The 20,788-nt window shown below is 37.9% G+C and overlaps 1 protein-coding gene across 1 annotated transcript in view; it reads left to right on the forward strand.

Moving 5' to 3' along the window:
• The first annotated feature begins 396 nt into the window (after positions 1–396).
• Positions 397–20,788, forward strand: part of NOL10 (nucleolar protein 10) — an 80,495-nt gene continuing 60,103 nt past the window's right edge. The window contains exons 1-11 of the mRNA XM_033125627.1: positions 397–554; positions 4,432–4,477; positions 6,433–6,531; positions 9,656–9,733; positions 10,916–10,953; positions 12,120–12,256; positions 12,997–13,062; positions 13,561–13,621; positions 16,319–16,404; positions 18,694–18,772; positions 19,958–20,107. Of these exons, the coding sequence (XP_032981518.1) occupies positions 489–554; positions 4,432–4,477; positions 6,433–6,531; positions 9,656–9,733; positions 10,916–10,953; positions 12,120–12,256; positions 12,997–13,062; positions 13,561–13,621; positions 16,319–16,404; positions 18,694–18,772; positions 19,958–20,107 (906 nt within the window). The 5' untranslated portion in view covers positions 397–488. The remainder of the gene's footprint in view (positions 555–4,431; positions 4,478–6,432; positions 6,532–9,655; positions 9,734–10,915; positions 10,954–12,119; positions 12,257–12,996; positions 13,063–13,560; positions 13,622–16,318; positions 16,405–18,693; positions 18,773–19,957; positions 20,108–20,788) is intronic.

Raw genomic sequence — 20,788 nt, forward strand, 5'->3', positions numbered from 1 at the left:
TTTAATACACCAATTTTTAAAGAGTATTTATTTGTAATGTAATATTACCCAACAGTGGAGAAAAAGAAAATACACTTCTACTCTGAACTCGCTCGCTGGGTCTCCTCCACCGAACGCACAAAGCTTCGGGTCAGCCCAGCCCCCCCTGCCCCCCCGCCCCGGGACTGCGACACTTCGGCCTCAGTAGCGACCCTGAGGGCTTCCTGACACCGGGGACATCAAGAGGAGGGAGAGCGGTCCCTGGCCCTCCCCGAATCGCGGTCTTCGCCAGCCCCGCCGCCTCGCCAGAAACTCACACCTTGCCCACCGGGCCGCTCCCTCCCCTAATTCTGCCACTTTCCCTCTTCCGGGAAGCGGCGCTTTCCCGGCCCGGAAGTGCGTCATCAGCCAGCGCCAGCGCCGCACGCCGCGGAGGCCTCGCAGGCTGATGGTCGCGTGCGCCGCGGGGAGAGGGACCGGCGCAGAGGTCGCCCTGCCTCCGCGCCGCCATGCAGGTCTCCAGCCTCAACGAGGTGAAGATTTACAGCCTCAGCTGCGGCAAGTCCCTTCCTGAGGTGAGTGATCTCGGAGCCCTCCTTGCGGGGCAGCCGCCCCTCGTCTCGGCCCTGTCCCTGGTCTGTTTTCGCTGGGCCCAGGTCGGCTCCGGTCTCGGGGAGGTCCAGGCGAGTAATGGTGCCCGGGGTGCTGGTCGCTGCTGGTAGACGAGGACGCTGCTGTCACCGCTCCAGAAGATGCACAGAGGGTGGATCGGGGTCGATGAGTTTTGCTTGAACTTTTGTAAAGTTCTCTAAGACAGAGGACGTGTCCCTTTGGGCTTCTATGGGTGTTCACAGCCGCTGCCACACCGAGGAGGAAAACGTGGACAGATTGGTTGACAGACGTTTCTCCCTCACTTTAATGACCGTTCATCACCTGTTTGTTGAGTACCTATTATATGCCACGTTCTTAGCAATACAGCGGTAAGCAAGAGGAATGCAGACTTTGCCTCTGCAGAATTTATGATGTAGAGGGCAGCATTTTTGAAACTCGCTGAATTTGATTTTGTTCAGTCTTAGGACATGAGAGTTAAAAGGGGCTGGGAAAATCAGTGATTCTCTGCGAATCTTCTCATGTTTAAAATATGCAACAGATGCGTGAGGGGAAGGCTGACTTAGCCAGGGTCACACACCCAGGCTCTGAAATTTGTTTTTTTATTTCTTATAAGTGATGGTCCAGCCTCTGTCCGAGCACTTCCAGTGAGAGGAAACTTTTTGCAGAAGCTCGTTTACATTTTCAGATGACTTATTAGGTAGTGGTTTATTTTATTTTACTTTTTATTAAAAAAATTTTTTTTCATTGGGGAACAAACAGTGTTTCTCCAGGGCCCATCAGCTCCAAATCGTTGTCCTCCAATCTAGTTGTGGAGGCCGCAGCTCAGCTGCAAGTCCTGTCCCCGTTTTCGATCTTTAATTGCAGGGGGCGCAGCCCACCATCCCAGGCGGGAATTGAACCGACAACCTTGTTGTTGAGAGCTCCCCTCTAACCAACTGAGCCTCCCGCCACCGCCCCAGTAGTGGTTTTGAAACATGCCACTTTTTAGCATGCTCCTGTTGGTCTGTGTTCTGCCTTTGGAAATCAGAATAAATAGAGCTCTTCTTCCATGTGTCCACCCCTGAAAGATTTGGAGCCAATGAGTAAATTCTTCCTTTCTTCTCAGAATTCTGGTTTAATAATTCCTCATCTTCCAGCTAGTCTTCACATAATATGATCCTTCTCCTTTTGTTCATTCTGCACGTTTGTTGAGAAGTGATGACAGGCCGGCAGCCCTGTTTTGAGTGTGGGGATATGTGGCGAACATGCCAGATAAGGTTCCCTGTTGGGAAAAGGTTAATAAGTGAGCATACAAGAAGAAAACTTCAGATAATGATAAGTGCCTTGAGTGATGAATAACTAGAAGAGAGCTGTTATAGGTGAAGTGTTTTACAAGAGGTGACATTTGAGCAGAAACGTGGATGAAAAAGGGAGCCAATCGTGTGAAGATATGGGGAAAAGAGTTTTCAGTACTGAGAGAACTGAAAGTGTGAATGTCTCACAGTGGGAATACACTGGGCATGTTGGAGAAACAGGAGGCTCAGGTGTGAGCGGTATGCTTAGTGAGGGGGAGGGAGAGGGGGGCGGCTGAGCCTGGGGAGGTGAGCCTTGTAGGGCAAGGGAAGACGTTAGGGTTTTATTCTTAGTGCTGTTGGAAGTCGCTTTGGGTTTTCAACGGGGCTGCTGTGTGGCAAATTACCGTAGCTGGGGAGGGCACGAGTGGGGATGACGTAGGTAGTCCAGCTGAGAGACTGGTGGCTTGGGCTAGCATGGTAGCCAGGAGGTGCTCAGACGTGATGGGACTCGGGAGGTGTTTTGGAGGTAGGTAATGGGACTGGCTAATGGATGGATGGTGGTGAGACGTTAAGCCGAAGGAAGGGAAGGAATCGAGACAACTCTTGGGTTTTGGATCTCAACAACTGGGTACGTGGTTGGGAGGGGGAAGTTAGCAAAAAGAATCAAAAGTTTTCTTTTTGCTCCTTAAGGTTTGAAGTTCTAATAAACACCAGGTGAAAATGTTGAGTAAACAATTGTGTGTATACTAGTACGGTGATCTCTCTGAGTCTCTTAAAGTAATTCTAACTTGTGAACAAATTGCCTGTTTTGCTTTACCTACTTCAAATGTGAGATCAAGTAGGGTCATTTTTTTCTGTTCAACAACAGTGAGGCACCTGTTTAGTGCAAGCACTAGGTCATCAGCATCTCCAGGGCTCTTTTGCTGGGTTTCTCATTAACTGGTTTTACCATTACCATCTGGCAATGGTAAAGTGCCATCTTTTTTAGCTATGATTTTATAGAATACAGAGAGGATGGCAGAAATCAGTGACAACTCTCAGTTCTTTGGTGAACTTTTCTTAAACTTTAGACTTACTTGTTCCTGCCCTATGCTGGATCTTTGTCTTGTGTGCTCTCCTGGAATGCTGTCAGTTCGTACAGAGACTCTTGAATGAACTTTTCTTTCTTCCCAGCATCACTCTATTAGAGATTTCTAGCCCTTAGGTTCCCAGGCTCCAATTTAGAAGGAAATCTCAGTCCCCTCCCCTTTGCCCAAAGCTCATTTGCTGAGGTTATATGAAACCATTTATTGTATGAACTGCCCCCTTGTTGAGCAAAACTTGCTGAGAAGAGGAAATTGAACCCCGTATTAGAGGAGGAGCCTTGGTAATAAACTTTTATTCTGCTTGTATTAGATTAATGTAAAAAAATATATTGAGTGCCCAGAAATATACTTCAGTATCACTGTTAATTGAAACAACTCTACTCAAAACAAAATCAGAGCAATATAATCGCAAAGACTAGCATAAACCTATAAATCAATGCACTAAATACGAAGAAAGGAGGAAAGCCCTGGCACAGACTCAGGCCCTTCGAAGTATTGGACCTCCTCAAATGTACACACTGCCTCAGGCACTATACTCAAGGCCTTGAGTGTGAGTCTACATGGCCAGAGTCCTAAAGATAATAATGGCTTGTGTCAAACACGGGCTGTACATTGGCTTTGTGCCTTTAGAAGTGACATCTGTTGTCACTTCTTTTTCTCTTGCTTTTCTTTCATTTCTTTAGGGTGGGGTTTCTTACCCTCATCGTTACCGATGTTTCGGGCTGGGCAGTTCTTTGGGGGGGGCTGTCTTGTGCATTGGACGATGTTTGGCAGCATCCCTGACTTCTACCCACTGGAGACCAAGAGCACACCTCCCAGTTGTGGCAAACAAATGTGTCTTTAGGAATTGCCATACGCCCTTTGAGGGGGCAAAATATTGCTCCTGGTTGAGAACCACTGCTTTAGGGTAACCATAATTGAGTCGTACTTCCTCATGTTCATGCAGTGGAATTGTGCACCTTGCTAAATGGGGTACATTAATTACAGAACAAAATCTGGTAATCCAGTAAATACGACTTTTAAAAGTATCATTTCTTAATTAGCAAGAGTCAGCTTTTTGGTCAGTTACTTACAGTTTTATTTCTCATAAAAATCCATATTTTAAAGAAACTTTCTCCTTTTAATGGTTTGCTTTTTAAAATATCACTTAAATGGATAAAGTTGCTCCATATGGTAGTTATAACCCATAATATTTGAGGCTTGTATTTTCCCTTAGATTGATTAGATGAATTAGTTTTCTCTTGTGTAAAACATGGTAGTTCTAAAAATTTATTATCTAATATACGTAAATATATACAAGAAAAAAAATCCAGAGGGTATGTTAACAGTGGGGTTAGGATTACAGGATATTTTCACTTTCTGTGTTATATATACCCCTATAAGGTTTTAACGTTTTTTAATGTGAGCATGTGTTATTTTTGCCAACAGAAAAACAATTCAAATAAACATGTTTTAAAATAAAGTCTCTTCATTTTCTTTAGTGGCTTTCTGACAGGAAGAAGAGAGCACTACAGAAGAAAGATGTTGGTGAGTATTATTTTTTCCCACTTGAGCTACATTCATGATCCATGTTATAAAACTTGCACTCATTTGTTATTATCATACTTAAGTGAAGCTCACAAAAATGCAGTGGAAAATAAACTTTTTACCCTTTTCCTTCTTAAGAAATCTTTTCTTGTGGTCAGTATGTTCCTAGTAGGTGTGGGATTTGATTTTACCCACTTAACATACTAATAAGTTAGCCTGTTACTGTTTTGTGGATAATAGCGGAAGACGTAAGACTCCTGGGTTAGAGACAAAGACTCCGTTACTCACAGGGCACAACATATAGTATGAGCATCAGCATATCTCAGTCAATTCCTCTTGCCCTGAAGTCCCATGAGGGCACTCAGCGTGGCCCAGATGGATGCACTGCGTGCAGTGGGTTTGTCGCAGCTGAGGAACACCAGGCTTGGGAATCCACTGCTTTTATAGCAAGCAGTGAGCAGCCTGTTCTTTGTCCAGAAGAGACATGTTACCTCTCCTGTCAAGGCTGCCAGCTGCTTAAAAAACACTGAGAAATGGCTCAAGAAACGGAATGGCCAGGACCTTACCGTCCTGCCATACCCAGCAAGATGTGTAGGAATGCCAGAGACCCAAGGGGACTGTCTCCTAAGCATTCCATGTGCTTTGTTCTCCAGTGTATCAGAATCCTTTTCCATTTGGTAAATCCATTTGTCAGTTTTTGCGATATTGAGACAGTGAACATTTTCTTTCTGAACAAAGTAATTTTCCATACAGGACACATGAACATGACCAATAAAAGAGCATTGCAGAAGATTTTGATTCTTTAAGTTACGGTAGTTGAGAAGATAGGCATGTAAGATCAGCTGTTAACTTAAATCATTTTGGGTAATTTTTTTATTACGTTTTCTCCATTATAACTTGTCATATATGAAAGGTGACTTATCTTCCCATATGTTTTATTTATTCTCTAAAAATCAGAGACCGAAGATACTGAAGGGGTTTCTGGATGTCAGAGCAATACCCCAAAGCAAGAGTCTTGGAAAAGTAGGCTTTGTATAGTACTAAAGTTAGAAAGTTAAACTTTAAATCAAAGGAAAACAAAAATTGCTGCTTTAGTAATGTTTACTAATTCTGATTTCTTCTGATTCTCTCATTCCACTCCAGAATTCTAGTATGTAAGAAAACAGATGCAGATTATTTAGAGGAAAAAATGATTCACTGACTTTCTCCCAATCCATCTCAAAACTATTATGTGTGTTCCATACTGAGTGGGCCTCCCCTACTAAGTTGGTCCGAGCCTTATATGTATGTTTAATAAACAAGGCAGCAGTGTGCCATAGAGTTACAAACAGTCCTTGTAATAGACACATTGTTATGAGAGCAACCAGCACGAACTCACATTTCTTGGTTCCCTTCTGATAGGAGGGAACCAGTTTTTGTGAGAATCCATGTTAGAGTTTTGATCCAGAGAGACCTAGAAAGTCTCCTCTAGCCTGGATCCTTTTGGCTACAGATCAGCGGTGCCAACAGAGGCAGCGTGGTCACCGTTTCTTCAATAAACTTAAGATTTTAGAAGGTTTATTTAGGTTTGTTATTATTTAGGAGAAAGAAATGGTAAGATTTTTGTCTTAGCCATAATTGAATCATGATAGCGGTTTAATGTTTATTCTGTTCCCCTTTTATCCAGATCTTAAAACTGGATGTTTGATGCACTATTGTGAACTTTTTTTTTTCAATTAGTGGTGGTACTTTTTCCTTTTTGAAAAGTAAAAATAAGATACTTAGCTTAGAAGAATAGTATATGAGCTCAGAAACCGACTGTGTGGTGAGTAGGGCTGTATTAGTGTGCTATCCCAAGACTTGGAAACTCTGGGATGTTGTGGACCTGTTTGTACCACCTGCTCTCTATGCTTTGCTTCCTGTGATACAGAATTAGACATGACCATTAAACGGCTGTTTGTTTTCACTCTTTGTAGATGTCCGTAGGAGAATTGAACTTATTCAGGACTTTGAAATGCCTACTGTTTGCACCACTATTAAGGTATCAAAAGATGGACAATATATCTTAGCAACCGGTAAGCATCTCTTTGGTTATGATTTATGTACATTTCATAGCACAAAATGCTGTGGTGGGGAAGGTCACTTTTTTTTATTACCCTAACGTTTTACTATAAAAATTTCAAATATGCAGAAAAATTGAACCATTTTCCCACCACCTAGATTCTGCAATAGTTCACTATATTTGCTTTATCACATGTCTGTCTATGCATCTCTCTGTTCGTCCATCCATCCATCCATCCATCCTGGTTTTGAATGTATTTCAGAGCGACTTGCAGATACCAGAATACCCCATCCCTAAATACCTCAGCATGTGTATCACTAACTACAGTGTAATATTTATTTATGGCTTTTTAAAAGGAAGATTTGCATATAGTGAGATGCACAGATCTTAACTGTACCGTTTGTTTTGACAAATGCGTAAAACTGTCTAGGTCAAACCCCAATCCAGGTACAGAATATTCCTTTTACCAGAAACGTCCTTTATGCCCCTCAGTCAATCCCATGCCCACCCCCGCACAGGCACCACCGCTCATTTACTGTAGACGAGTTCAGCCTGTTTTAGAACTTTATATAAATGCAGTCATATGCTGTATATTCTTTTTGTGTGAGACATATTTCACCTAGGACTTCGTATTATATTTGAGATTCACACATTGTTGTATGTGTCAGTAGTTTGTTCTTTTTAAATTGCCAAATAGTATTTCCTTATAGGAATACACCAGTTTATTTATCCACTCTCCATTTGATGGACACCTGGCCTATTTGCAGTTTTTGGCTGTTAATTGGAAAAGCATTGTGTACCAGTCTGTTTTGAGAATACTGCAGGTCGTAGGATAGGTGTATGCTGAATTGATAAGAAGCTGTCAGACTTTTTCCCAGAGCGGTCAGATCATGTTACACTCCCACCAACAATGAATGAGAGTTCCAGGAAAAGTCACTTTTAACAATAATTTTCTGTGTCATATAATACTTTGTATATCACTAAGATTTTATCGCTAATGTTTTGTATATCACTAAGATTTTATATTAGCAGTATCAAAAAGACATGAAATGGGAATATTGAATGTATTACAATTTAGAACATTACCCAAACATTTTTGGTTGTGATTTTGGTACATATAGCCTATGAATTGTCCATATATATTTTTTTGCTGGTCTAACATTATCCATCTATCCCTTTTTCAGCCGCTTTCTTATTTGTCAGATAAGACATCTGCACGTCGGTCTCTTTTGTTCTCTGTTAATGGTTGTCTCAGTATTAACACTAGCCACATTTCTTTACCTCCAGTTTTAGGTTCAGAATATATGTATATATATTCTGATATATATATGTATATATATTTGTATATATGTATATATATGAATATGTATGTATATATATTCTGAACCTAAAAAATTATATATATATGTATATATGTAATATATACATATATATAATATATATAATATATGTATAAAAAATACAGTTTTGTGTGAATAATTACATATTACATAACATACATACTATGTATATTATATATTATATATACGATATATCATATGTAACGTACTATATACATGTATACTATACATAGTCATGTGCCACATCACAGTGTTTTGTTCACCAGCAGACCACATATACATTGATGATCCCATAAGATTTTTTTTTTTTGTAAATTTTATCGGGGAATATTGGGGAACTGTGTTTCTCCAGGGCCCACTGGTTCCAAGTTGTTGTCTTCAATCTAGTCGTGGAGGGCGCAGCTCATCATCCCATACGGGAATCGAACCGGCAACCCTGTTCAGAGCTCGCACTCTAACCAACTGAGCCATCTGGCTGCCTGCTCTCCCCCCCACATAAGATTATAATGGAGCTGACAAATTCCTATCACCTAATGATGTCCTAGCTGTTGTAATGTCACAACACAACATATTACAGGTTTGTGCTGATGGTGGTGCGAGAACAAACCTACTGTGCTGTCAGTCATAAAACTACAGCACATAATTACAGTTGTAGGCTGTACCACCTGGGTTTACCTAAGTGTACGCTACGGATGTTCGCACGATGATGGAATCACCCGATGAGTGTCTCAGAACGCGTCCCCATCATTAAGCTACACGTGGCCATATAGTGTGTGTGTATGTGTATATCTGTGTACTATACTATGTAAAACAAGACTTAGGGCTTTGATCTATGCCAGTAAACATAGGACTATCTCATTCCTTTTCTTTTTAAAATATCTTTATTGGTTTTAAAAATTAGTCTTTTTCTTTTCCTCATTGCAGACATGATAAACTCATATAAAATGCAAACATCACAGAAATACGTAAGATAAAATGTGAAAGACCCTAAAATTGCACTTCATAGAGATAAACAATCACTGTGCTTATTCCTCCAACTTTTTTCTGTGCAAACATTATCATTGTTGAGTTTTACAAAAATGGGACCTGTTGTGCACACCATTCTGCAGCTCTCACCGTGCCCGCTGTTGCCTTTCACTTGGCAATCCGTTTGGCAGCTTTCCATGTCTGTAGTCGCAGGGCTTTGTCATCCTCTTAATGAGCTATACGATGATTTACCATTGTTCATTTAACTATTTCCTAGCAGTGGACATTATATTTGCTTTCAGTTTGGGGCCATTTGTAAACACTGCTGCAAAGCTGCATGTCTGTGGTAGACTTGTGGGTGTGTTCCGTTAGGACAAATTTGTATAATTTGAAATACAGATTTAAGATGTATAAACATCACATAGTTTAGAGATATTGCCAGGTTGTCCTCCAAAGAAGTTGTAACAATTTATACTAAATCACCAACAGTGTGTGAGCATTTTTAACACTCACCAACACCCTATTAACCATCTTTTCATCTTTGTTATTCTGATGGACAAAAACCATTTCATTGTTTTAATCTACTTTGTTAGATAATTTGTGAGGTGTATTAGTTATTTGTATTTCATTTCCTATAACTTGCTTGTTTATGTCCTTTGCCCATTTTCCTCTTGGGATGTCGGGGAGGGCTGCTTCTAAATTCTTTTCCTTTGATGTGGTTATAATGAATCCTACTCACCTCTGAATAAAAAGTATACTCAACATATCTGCAGGATGTTGACAGTGAAAAGTATATTCTTTAGGTTTTACATTACATTAATTTTTTTATAGGAACATATAAACCTCGGGTTCGATGCTATGACACCTATCAGTTATCCTTGAAGTTTGAAAGGTGTTTAGATTCGGAAGGTAAGTAAGAGGTGAAATTTGAATTCATGAAAATAGCTTTTTATATTTGGCTGCTTTTCTGCTTGTTAGAACGGGAATGGGTTGTGTATTAGTTTTCTTTGCTATATAACAAATTACCATGAACATCTATTTATTAGCTCACAGTTCTGCAGATGAAGTCTGTCCAGGCTGTGCGTTGTTCTGTGTTCAGGGCTGAACCCAAGGCTTGAGCCAGGCGGGTCTCTCATCCAGAGGCTCTGGGCAAGAATCCACTTCCAGACTTTCAGGTTGTTGGCAGGATGCAGTTCGTTGCTATTGGGGGATTCAGGGTCCTGTTTCCTGCTGGCTGTCAGCCTGTGGCCACTCTCAGCTTCGAAGGGGCCTGCATTCCTTGTTACCTGGTTCCCTCCACCTTCAAACCAGCAACAGCTCTTTCTTGCCCCCTTTCTCATTTCCCCTTCTCCTGCTAGCCGGAGAAAACTCTGCTTTCAAAGGGCTCATGTGCTTGATTATAAATCTCCCCTTTGCCATATAGTGAGACATAATCATGGGAGCAGTGGTGTCTCATCACATTCAAGGTTCCACGCACACCCTCCAGAGAAGGGGACTATACAAGGGGGAAGGCAGTGGGATTGTTCTTAGAATTCCGCCTAGCACAGAGGACAGGGGGAAATGGGAAAGTTCAGGTATTTTTATCTGGTGGCCTCGAGATTGAGGGGAAAGGAGTAATCGGATATGTAGTCTCTTGTTTTACCCTTAAAAAAAAAAAATTCCATGTGCTGCTAATAACAACTATTTTCACAATGTTTGTTTAGCAGGTATACTATGAATGAGTAAAAAGTTACTGTTATCATTTTTAAGCAACAATTTTTGAATGTCTATTTTATTTTGAACATCTCAGAAAAACTGGCAAAATTTAGAAGTCATGTTTTGTGAATTTATTTTTAATTCACTTCAGTTCTGCAGAAATCAAGTTGATCAGTATTGAGAAATTAATTATAAAGTCTTTAATTTTCCGTTTGGTGTTTTTGGGGCAATATAATATAGCAACTTTGTTCTTTTATGTAGAGGCAAAATGGAAGAAAAACCTAGCATAGGTGTGTAATTTTTGTGTTGCATTAGAATCTTTGTATCAAGTGTGCATTTTTATTAAAAATGTGGATTGATAATTATATTTTTTTCCTACTATTTTTTATTTTTCAGTTGTCACCTTTGAAACGTTGTCTGATGACTATTCAAAGGTATGCTTGATTAGTTTGTACTGGCTGTCCTTAAAACATGAATGAGTGGAATTTATTTTTATGATAAATATTTTTATGATGGTCTCATTGTTGAATTAAAATTGGATGTGTAGTAAAGTAAAACCTATCATTTTCTATTAATATATTTTTAAGTTGTCTCATTATGATACATAGTGTCTTTTAAAACAGCAGTGATAGAGATAGCCTCTGGCCAGTCTAATATCAAAATAAATTTTCCATATCACATAGGAAAACTTATTGTATTTTTAAGAATTGTAGTAGTCATCTTTTTTAGACCATCTTAGATTCTAGATGTGTGATTTTCATTATTGCATTTAAACTACTGTTATTTGCCAGGTTGCCTTCATATTTATGTGTGAGAAGTAAAATAGCAGTGTCGTACACATATGTTTAATTTTCTTAACCCTGCAAGTAAATAGTTGTGACATATTCTGAAACAGTTCAGAATACAGCCAAATATATATATTTTTTCTTCCATTTCTTTCTTTGCCTTATTCAATTTAAAGCAAAAATTTTTAGTGATGTCAGATGTCATCTTGAAGGAAAATTGAATTTTCTAAGCTGACATGGCTTTATATATTGTCCTCAGTTCTGGAAACTATGGAGTACATTCTATCCTTTTGATTATGGTAGCCATTTGTCACGTGTTTTGGGACATGTAATTTTACAACGTATTTGATCTAGATAGTGACAAATTCGCTTTTAAATGCCATCTGCACATTTTAAAGATGCCTTTGTAGTACATTAAAGTTTATACAAATATATCAAGCCCTGTGTGATAATTGTGAGATGATTAAAATGTGTTCTTAAGTAAAATAGGAAATTACTGAGGTTACTGAGCAGTGCTCTATGTTATGCAGTATCGGTGCCAGATAAATGAAGGATGTTTGTTTTTCAGTCTTTCAGTTAGAATGTAATGTTTACAGAGAAACTATCTAGAATGCAGGAAGGCATTAAGTAACCACTGGAGAGGCTTGATTCTTAATCATGATGGAGAGTTGTGTGTATACACATTTGTGTTTACAGAGAGAAAGAAGGAAGGTGAGAGAGATCAGAGTTTTTCTTATTCTACCAGTTTTAGTGATGATGAAATAAATACTTTACCTAGAAACCTAAGCAAACTCACTTTCTTGTTTCATTTTCAGATTGTCTTCTTACATAATGATAGATACATTGAATTCCATTCACAATCAGGCTTTTACTACAAAACCAGAATACCAAAGTTTGGAAGAGATTTCTCTTACCATTATCCATCATGTGACTTGTACTTTGTTGGCGCAAGGTATTGGGCCTGATCACCCTTTGTTTTCTCCTTTCCACCTCCCCAGGCAACTTTGTTCTTAACATTGAGGAGAGGAATTTAAAAAAGATGTGATCCCTGCCTTTCGCTTGCTCAAAGGGTGTAGTTCCAAAGTGATTGGCTCATTTAGGAATTACATCCTTGGCTCTTATTAGCACTGGTGCTTGAAATCTAGAGAGAGAGACATGGGTAACCTAACAGGGTCACATTGTGGTAAAGTCAGTTTCTTAGCCTCATTGCATGGCATTTAAAAATTTCTTATTCTTAAATGCTACTTCGTTATGATTGTAAAAATAATACATATCTCTTTTAGAAAATTGGGAAAATGTAAAAAAGTATAGAAAAAAAAATCACCTATAATTATGCCACCCAGAGGAAATCTTTATTATTAGTATTTTATTGTGTTTCTCCTTGTTTTTTCTTATAAACATATAGAGATACATTTTGTATCTTGTGTTCCTTCCATGTTACTTATAAATAGTAGTCTAATCACTGTATAATATTTCTTTGGCACATGGATGGTTTAAATCACTTTTATACATGAACAAACTCTCACATATGGTGATTATTTTTTAAGTTAAGTGTACATTTTTGTATTAGTTTTACAAAGGAAAGTGATGCCTCCCTTCTGAGCGATTTATTTATTTCTAAAAAATTCTATTTGCTTGAAGAAAAGTTCATTGCAGTTTACCAGATTTTTAACTTTATGCATTACTTTTCAGCTCTGAAGTTTATAGATTAAACTTAGAACAAGGACGGTACCTAAATCCTCTACAAACTGATGCGGCGTGAGTATTTTAAGAGTACTGCTGTATTTATTTTGGCCAGGAGATGGAGCCAGATGCTCAAGTTACCAAATAATGTGTTGCATTTAAGCAGTGCTCTCTCTGCGCAAATTAATCAAAAAGTGTACTGTTTTTCCTAAACAAAAATTCACTAAAAGACCTTGTGCTTTCTTAGCCTGTGTTCTTGCCTTGGGAGAAAATGTATTGAGACAATGAACCTTTATTCTCATGGCCATGGAATAATATTTCAAAAGGAATTCCTTCCTTGTCTTATCCCCTAGCAGATAGAGTATCGCCCTGGGGATCAGAAACTCTGGTGACTAAGTGCCAAGCACTTAACCCTTTCATACCTCAGTGTTTGTCATATGCAGTTGAGTGAGAGAATCTGCATGTCTTCTTTTTTCACAGAACTGGGTTGACTGCTTATGTAGAAAGTTTAGAGTAGTCCTTCCCAGGTCAAGTAGATGTTAACACTTTCTCCCTTATTGCTTTACTTTTTAGGGAGAATAATGTTTGTGACATAAATTCAGCGCATGGCTTGTTTGCCACAGGGACAGTAGAGGTAAGCCTACGTTGACTGTATTTTTTTAAATATTTGTTTTCCATTTGGTAGTGAATGGAGTTTTATTTAAAGACAGTTGCTTGGTTCCTAAGAGCAGGGTGCTAATGAAACGACAAACCACTGGTTTGCTTTTTTTATGGAACGTTGGTGATAGTCCCCACAGACACAGCTTAGCTATTCTGCTGCTGCAGACTGTGCCCCAAAAACGCCTGATATGGCATTTTTTGACACTGATGCAGGTCACTGCTGGCTCCTTGCTCCTGGGGAGCAGTGTGACAGCCATTCTCGTTAACAGGATGCGATGTGTCATGGAGTCTCAGCTCTCTGCTGCTTGTTGCTTTGATGACTGTGAATTATTTTCCCTGCGGCTGTTTCCGCCTCGGTGAAACGGAGATAATACTTACCTTGCTGACTTTATGGAGGTGCTGGTGAGAATCACATGAAACAACCTTATATGAAAACATTATAAACTGTAAAGGCATGTAGGATCGTGATGTCTACACCCTGTACAGTAGCATTCAGTAAATACATATTTTGCTTTTAAACTGCAATACGTTTGAATCAGTGTCCTTCATAATTGGCAAGTATTTTTCTAGATTTCCATTTTTAATTGCAGTAATGTTAAATACTAATAGTAAAAAAGAAGCAAATATGTCAAACGTATTTAAAAAGTGTCTTTTGTGCCTTCCAGTAACCAAATCTCACACCCCAGAGGTAACTCTAATGGTTTGCGGGTTTATCCTTTCAGGTTTTTTTCCTGTGTATATGCAGAAATGCATATGTGTTAGTAATATATTTTTTAAAGATTTTTATAAAAATGAAATTATACCATGGTTCCCCACTTGCTTTTTTTTTTTTTAACATAACAGTATATAAATGTGCATCTTTATACAGTGGTACTTATAATTGCTTTTAATGCTAAGCTAATTATTTTAAGCACTTGGAAAGGATTCCATTGTTTGAATGTTCTGTAGTTTATTAAGCCAATCATACATGGATGAAATTTAGGTCTCTATTCAAATTATTTTTATGTTAAGAGATTAAGGTTTGAAATGGGACACATGATGCTGATTCGATGGAAATATGGAAAACTATGTTGAATGTCTTATAATACTATTACGCTTAAGTCAGGCCAATGAAGCATTCTCTTGGTAATTACTTTTCTTGAGATTATTAAGGGGAAGTTTTAAAATAGTTTTCTTGAAAAAATAGAGGCTTTACAGAGCAATCTAGGCTAGGTATCAGGAAATGTGCTCTGAAAGAGAAGTTATGTATTAGAGCAGGCTACTCTTCCACCAGCTGTTTTAAGACCAGTTCTGCCACATGTTGAGGGGGGAGCAGACCCCCCCCAAGCCCAAAGACTGGGGTTCCTGAAGTTCCTTGATTACTGGGGGTTTGAAATTTGGTACACATAGTCAGACCAGACTTTAAAAATTCATTTTTATATCAATTTTGATACTATATTGGATTTTGATTTCTTCTGTGACAGTTACTGTAATATTGTTGTCAAAATCAGTAAGGGCTTGCTTTTTTGTGCTTTTTGAAGTACGTTAGAATGTAGGCTTTAGCAATAGCAATATTCACATGTAGGTCACAGAAAATCACAATGGTTTGGCTATAGAACCATTTTGTATTCACTCTGGGATTTATCTGTATACCTATTTTTTATTTTTGAAATGTGACTTTTTTATGTCCCTAAAGTCATCGAATATTAGACCATTTGGAATTTTGAAGACAGAATATTAGACCATTTGGAATTATTTGCTATGTGATTTATGAGAAATCTCTTCCTTTATCTTTCTGATAGACACATTTGTATTAATAGTAAGCGATTAATGAGATCAAGCCTTCCAGTGTATTCAAAGTCTTGATTTTAAGATTAAACAGTTATTAATAATCATAGTAAAACAATTATTTTTAATCTTTGTCTGTGTTTTTAATGGATTGTGGACATATTTCCAGTACATGTATAGCTACGCCAATCTTTTTAATGACTATAGTGTTCTGTTAAATGGATCACGCCATTGCTCCATTGCTCTATTGTTTGCAGTTCTCTTTTTCATTATTTTTGCTTTATTTTCCCCCAGATTTTTATTTTTAAAAAATTCACACCTTCTGAAAAGTTGAAAATATAGTTCACTAATCACATTCATTTTGTACATTTGCTTTCTTTTCTATAAAAATATGTGTATATGTATATAAAATGCGTTTTTTGAACCATTTGAAAATACATTGCAGACATTATGACATTTTAGTTTTAAACACTTCCAAAATATTTCTCTTAAAAACAAGGACTTTCTCCTATTAAATCATAATACTGTTATCATCCCTAAGAACTTTAACATATTAAATATTTACCATTGATATGGTAACATATAACTATTTTAAATTTTCCTGGTTATACCAAAATGTCTCTTGCAGCTCCTTCCCCCTCCACCTGACCAACCAAACCAATGTCCAATCAAAGATCACACATCACATTTTGGACCTTTTTTTTTAAAACCAATAAATTTTTTTTTTTTAATTGTAAAAGAAATTCAACTCATGGTAAAACATTTAACATTTAAAAAATGTATAAGGTAAAAAGTTATATTCTTATTTCCCATGAGATAATGTTAATAAGGCTCTTTTTGGTATTTGTCTAAAAGTTTTCTGGCGACAACCATTATTTAAAATGACTGGTTTTTGTTTGCTTAGGGTCGGGTGGAATGCTGGGACCCGAGAATTCGAAGTAGAGTTGGCCTGTTAGACTGTGCATTGAGCAGTGTCACAGCAGATTCAGAGTAAGTAGAAATTAACTTGCAGTTTAAATATTCATCAGCTTCTCATATAAACAGATACATCAATACTAAATTAAAACCAATTGCTAAAGGATGAAGTTTTTTAGACTTGTATCTGAGGTGGTAGTTTTTGTGATAGTTTTACATAAAAATCCTTTCCTGTAAAAGCTCTAAGTTAGTAAGCCAGATCGAATTCCTTTCTAAACTGCTACATACAAGTAGAATGCATTGTTTATTTAGTTGCTGTGGAATGTTATTAAAACATATACACTGCAGGAATTTATATTTCCAATTCTGTGGTATCTAGTGATAGAACCAGGAGTCCACCACTGTGGTTAACAAGCAAAACGAGGTGGTTTGCATTCTAAGGTGGAGGGAACCAAGTGTTTTTGATATCCTCTTGCTCTTATTTGCCACTTTCTACATTTAAAGCAATTGGAAAAGCAGTACATGCTGGGGGATGAAAACCTCTAGAAGCTTGAATTAGTAAGAAGTATAAGCTCCCTGTCCTTTCCCACTCACCAGAGCGGTTCCTGTTGTTGCACTGTCTGGTATATATGTCATCAGACATTTCCCTATACGCATATTAGCACATATTAACGTCTATGCAGACGTGTCACTCTCTAGGTCAGATCCTGGACCTGGGGTTATTTGCTGTAATCAGAAAGAGCCCAAGGATATTGATTAAATACAGCTTGGTAGAAATAATAGCTAACAGATAGTACTTTCTACTTGCCAGGCAGTGTTCTAAGTTCTTACATATAGTAACTTAACGCTCACAACAATCTTTGAAGTGGGTACTGTGTATTTATTTTACAGTTGAGGGAATATTGCATAATGACATGTGTAAGAGTTATGTTGCAAAAGCATATTTATTTCTAGGGAAAGATGTTCCAAATATACCATTAAGTGGAAAAGCAAATTGTACAATTGGCCTATATGGTTTTATCACCTTTTCATAAGAAAAACATGTACTTATAGGGAAAAAAATCTGGATGTGTACCAAAATTTTAAAAGCAGTTTTGCTTGCTGTTTCAGTTTCAGGTGATTTTATTTTTTTATGCTTAGCTTAATTTTTTCTACACAAACATTATAAGCTGTCAACCTCTGTTATTTAATGGCAGAAGTAGAGTTCTAGAAGGTGGAGCCAATACAATAAGAGAAAGAAATGAGTGTAAATATTGGATTGAGAAGGACAGTCTGTCGTTATTTGCAGATGACATGATTATCTGCCTGAGAAACACAGTAGAATCAATTGGAAAACTGTAGGAACTAATATGAGAAGTAAATCGGTTACAAAATAAATGTACAAAATCAGTGGCTTTGATATTTATCAGCAATGTCCAATTAGATACAATGGAAAACAGTTCTCATTTATAACAACAAAAATTGTAAAACACTAAGAAGGTGAATAAACTTAGTACTTATCTGAAGACAATGACAAAATTTTATTAAGGAAAAAAAGTTTGAGTAAGTGAAGAAAAATAACATTTTACTACACTGAAAACAGATTCGAAAGTTCATTTTGAAGAGTAAATGACAACAAATGATGTGGATGAGAGACCTCAAGGTTTCAAACTGATGCTTCATCGTAGCTATGGGATGAGGCTTTAGGTGGTATAAGAAACGTGAGGATGCCAGCAATCAACGGCCTGAGCTCTAGGTCCTGGTCCAAGGCCACGAACACAGTAGTTTTGAAATCAGGACTATTGTCTGCTTCTGACTTGTCTAGTGCCCTTTCCACCTCAGGTATTGCTTTGGGTGCTGATACTCTCGGTTGCTGAGTGAGAAGCATATTTTAGATTCATGGCCAAACCATTCATCTTTTTTGTCACTTTTAGAGATTCTGGGGTCCCCATTTGGACCCTAGTCTTTTATTTTAGTTTGACATAGCTAAATTTTAAAAGGGAAATGGGTATACCTATGCCTGAATATAAAATTGTTTCCTCTTAAGCAAAAAGGGAGTGTTTCTGTAAATACCTTATCCTGACTTAATTTAAATGAAAGATGTTATCATACTGATTCTTTTTCATTGGTTTTATATATTCAGAAGCTTTTTCTTGGTTGTTTGTAGCTACTTTGAGAATATTTTTTACAGTTTTTAAAGATAGATTACATTTATATATAAAACGTATTTTTTATTTTGATTAAGAAAGTTTGGCTACAATCCTTTTAAACAGAAGGCTAGAAATGCAATTTTTCCCATTAGAATTGAAGTGAAGATTAATAATAAATTTGTTATTTGGAAGATTTGGCCTTATATACCTGGCACTTGAATATCTTGCCTTTCAGGATAAACAGTTTACCAACAATCTCTGCTTTGAAATTTAATGGTGCGTTGACCATGGCAGTTGGAACATCCACAGGGCAGGTAAATATGTTTAAGTTGGAAACTTCACACGTAAGCGAGCATTTCAGAGGCATGTATATGTACCGTGGGAAACATCCACATATCTATTCACTGTGGGAACAAAATGAGGCATCGTCGTTTTGGCCAGAGCACTCCAGAATGCTGCACTCTTTTAGTACCTAGAGAAATTCTGGTTCTGGCCTTAATGGGTGGACCGAGAGGCTCTCGAGCTGAGGCTACAGCAGAGGATGCCTCTGACATTCTTTTGATTGTGGTTTAGAACAGCGTTTTCCACAGTGTGTGGAACAGAATTCTGTGGTCAAGAAAGTTTGGAATTCTGCCCAGTTCTTTCTGTTGGAGAGTCACAGTGCATTTAAATATATGGAAGGCTTTGAGAATTCCCGTAGACAAGAAATGTGTTTAATAAATATTTCCAAACTGTATTTGTCCAAGGCATCTGGTTTTCACTCAGCACCTTGAACAAATCCCATGCAGTGAGTGGTCAGGGGAACATACCCTGAGGAGTACGAGTGAAATAACCACAGAGGTTTAATGCCATCTTTTCCTTCTTTCCTTCAAGGCAGAGCCCACACACTTATACGTTTGCTCTCCCCCCAGAACAGGTCTGAGACTCTGCTTCTAGTAGAGTTATGACCTCTGTCATCAAGGTCTAGAGGACCTGTGACCTGGGCCGAAAATCTAACTGCCCCAGGCCCTTGCCTCCTCTGACTGCTCGGAACCTTGCCTCCCTACCCCCCCCCCCGTCATAGCCTTGCCACCACCTCTGTCTTGAATCTACCAGGACTTTCTTCTTTATGCCTTTTATTCTTATTTCTGTCCCTTGCTGTGACCGTGCCTGTGACATAGTTGGCCGTCAATGTATGTATTTGTGGAATGCACACAAATTCGTATAGAGTTTCCTTTTTGTTCCTTTCTTAGTATAGCTCGGTGGTTCTCAATCTTAGTGTGCCTAAAAGTGACTCTCAGGGTTGAATTCATAAAACCATGTACTCCAAGGGTAAGTTAGATTTTTCTAGAGCATGTTTGCTGGCTGACTTTAGAATCTTTGTACCCCGGGTAAGGGTATTCATTGTGTTCACAGAAAAGTAATAAAACAAATGGCAGCCACTTTTCTAAGTTTTAAAAGTTGCTTTTTACGAAGAAAACATTTTGTTTAAGCAGAAATAACTTGTTTTTTCCTTTTAGGTTTTATTATATGATCTTCGATCTGATCAGCCATTGCTAGTGAAGGATCACCAGTATGGGCTACCCATTAAGTCCATTCATTTCCAGGATTCATTAGATTTGATTTTGTCTGCAGACTCTCGAATTATCAAAATGTGGAATAAGAACTCAGTACGTATTTTTGTTGTTGAAATTACTTATTTGCATACTTTCCTAATATTCCTTTTCTTTCTGCTTTTTTGAATAATATGAGTTCTTAAGAAAGAGATACTAGGTATTCATTGGGAAGCTTAGTTGGAAGTTGTTACTTCAGGATAGATAATATTCATATTTAGATAAAGCAGTCAAGATTGCTCAGTTAGTATTAGTTTTCCTGACTTGCTAGAACTGGCATGCATGTTTACATGTACAATTAGGTGGAGAGTAAATCATTGTTTAAAAACTTTGATCCATGAGAAGCCCCTTAGACCATGAGGCTCTCTCCCAACCTTAGGAAAGTTTTAATGAACTACTAATTATCTTTCCATGTCAATATTATTGTACATCTCAATTTCATACCTTTTCCCCATCTTGGATTTTAGAAATGACATCTATACAATTTCTTACAGTATTTTTATTAAAAACTATTTTCTTAAGAATATTTGATGTTCTCTCCCCTCAGCTCCCAGTATTTAAAAAGTAACAAAATCCCATATTGCTGGTTTTAATCTGCCTTCTGCTTTTTATGTTAAAACCTAAGTCTGAGAGAAGTAAAGGTTAGTTCATCAACTACCGTATTTTCCCGAAAATAAGACCGGGTCTTACATTAATTTTTGCTCCAAAAGACACAATTAGGGCTTATTTTCAGGGGAT

Source organism: Rhinolophus ferrumequinum, chromosome 13 (genome assembly GCF_004115265.2).
Source record: "Rhinolophus ferrumequinum isolate MPI-CBG mRhiFer1 chromosome 13, mRhiFer1_v1.p, whole genome shotgun sequence".
Classification (NCBI taxonomy): Eukaryota; Metazoa; Chordata; class Mammalia; order Chiroptera; family Rhinolophidae; genus Rhinolophus; species Rhinolophus ferrumequinum.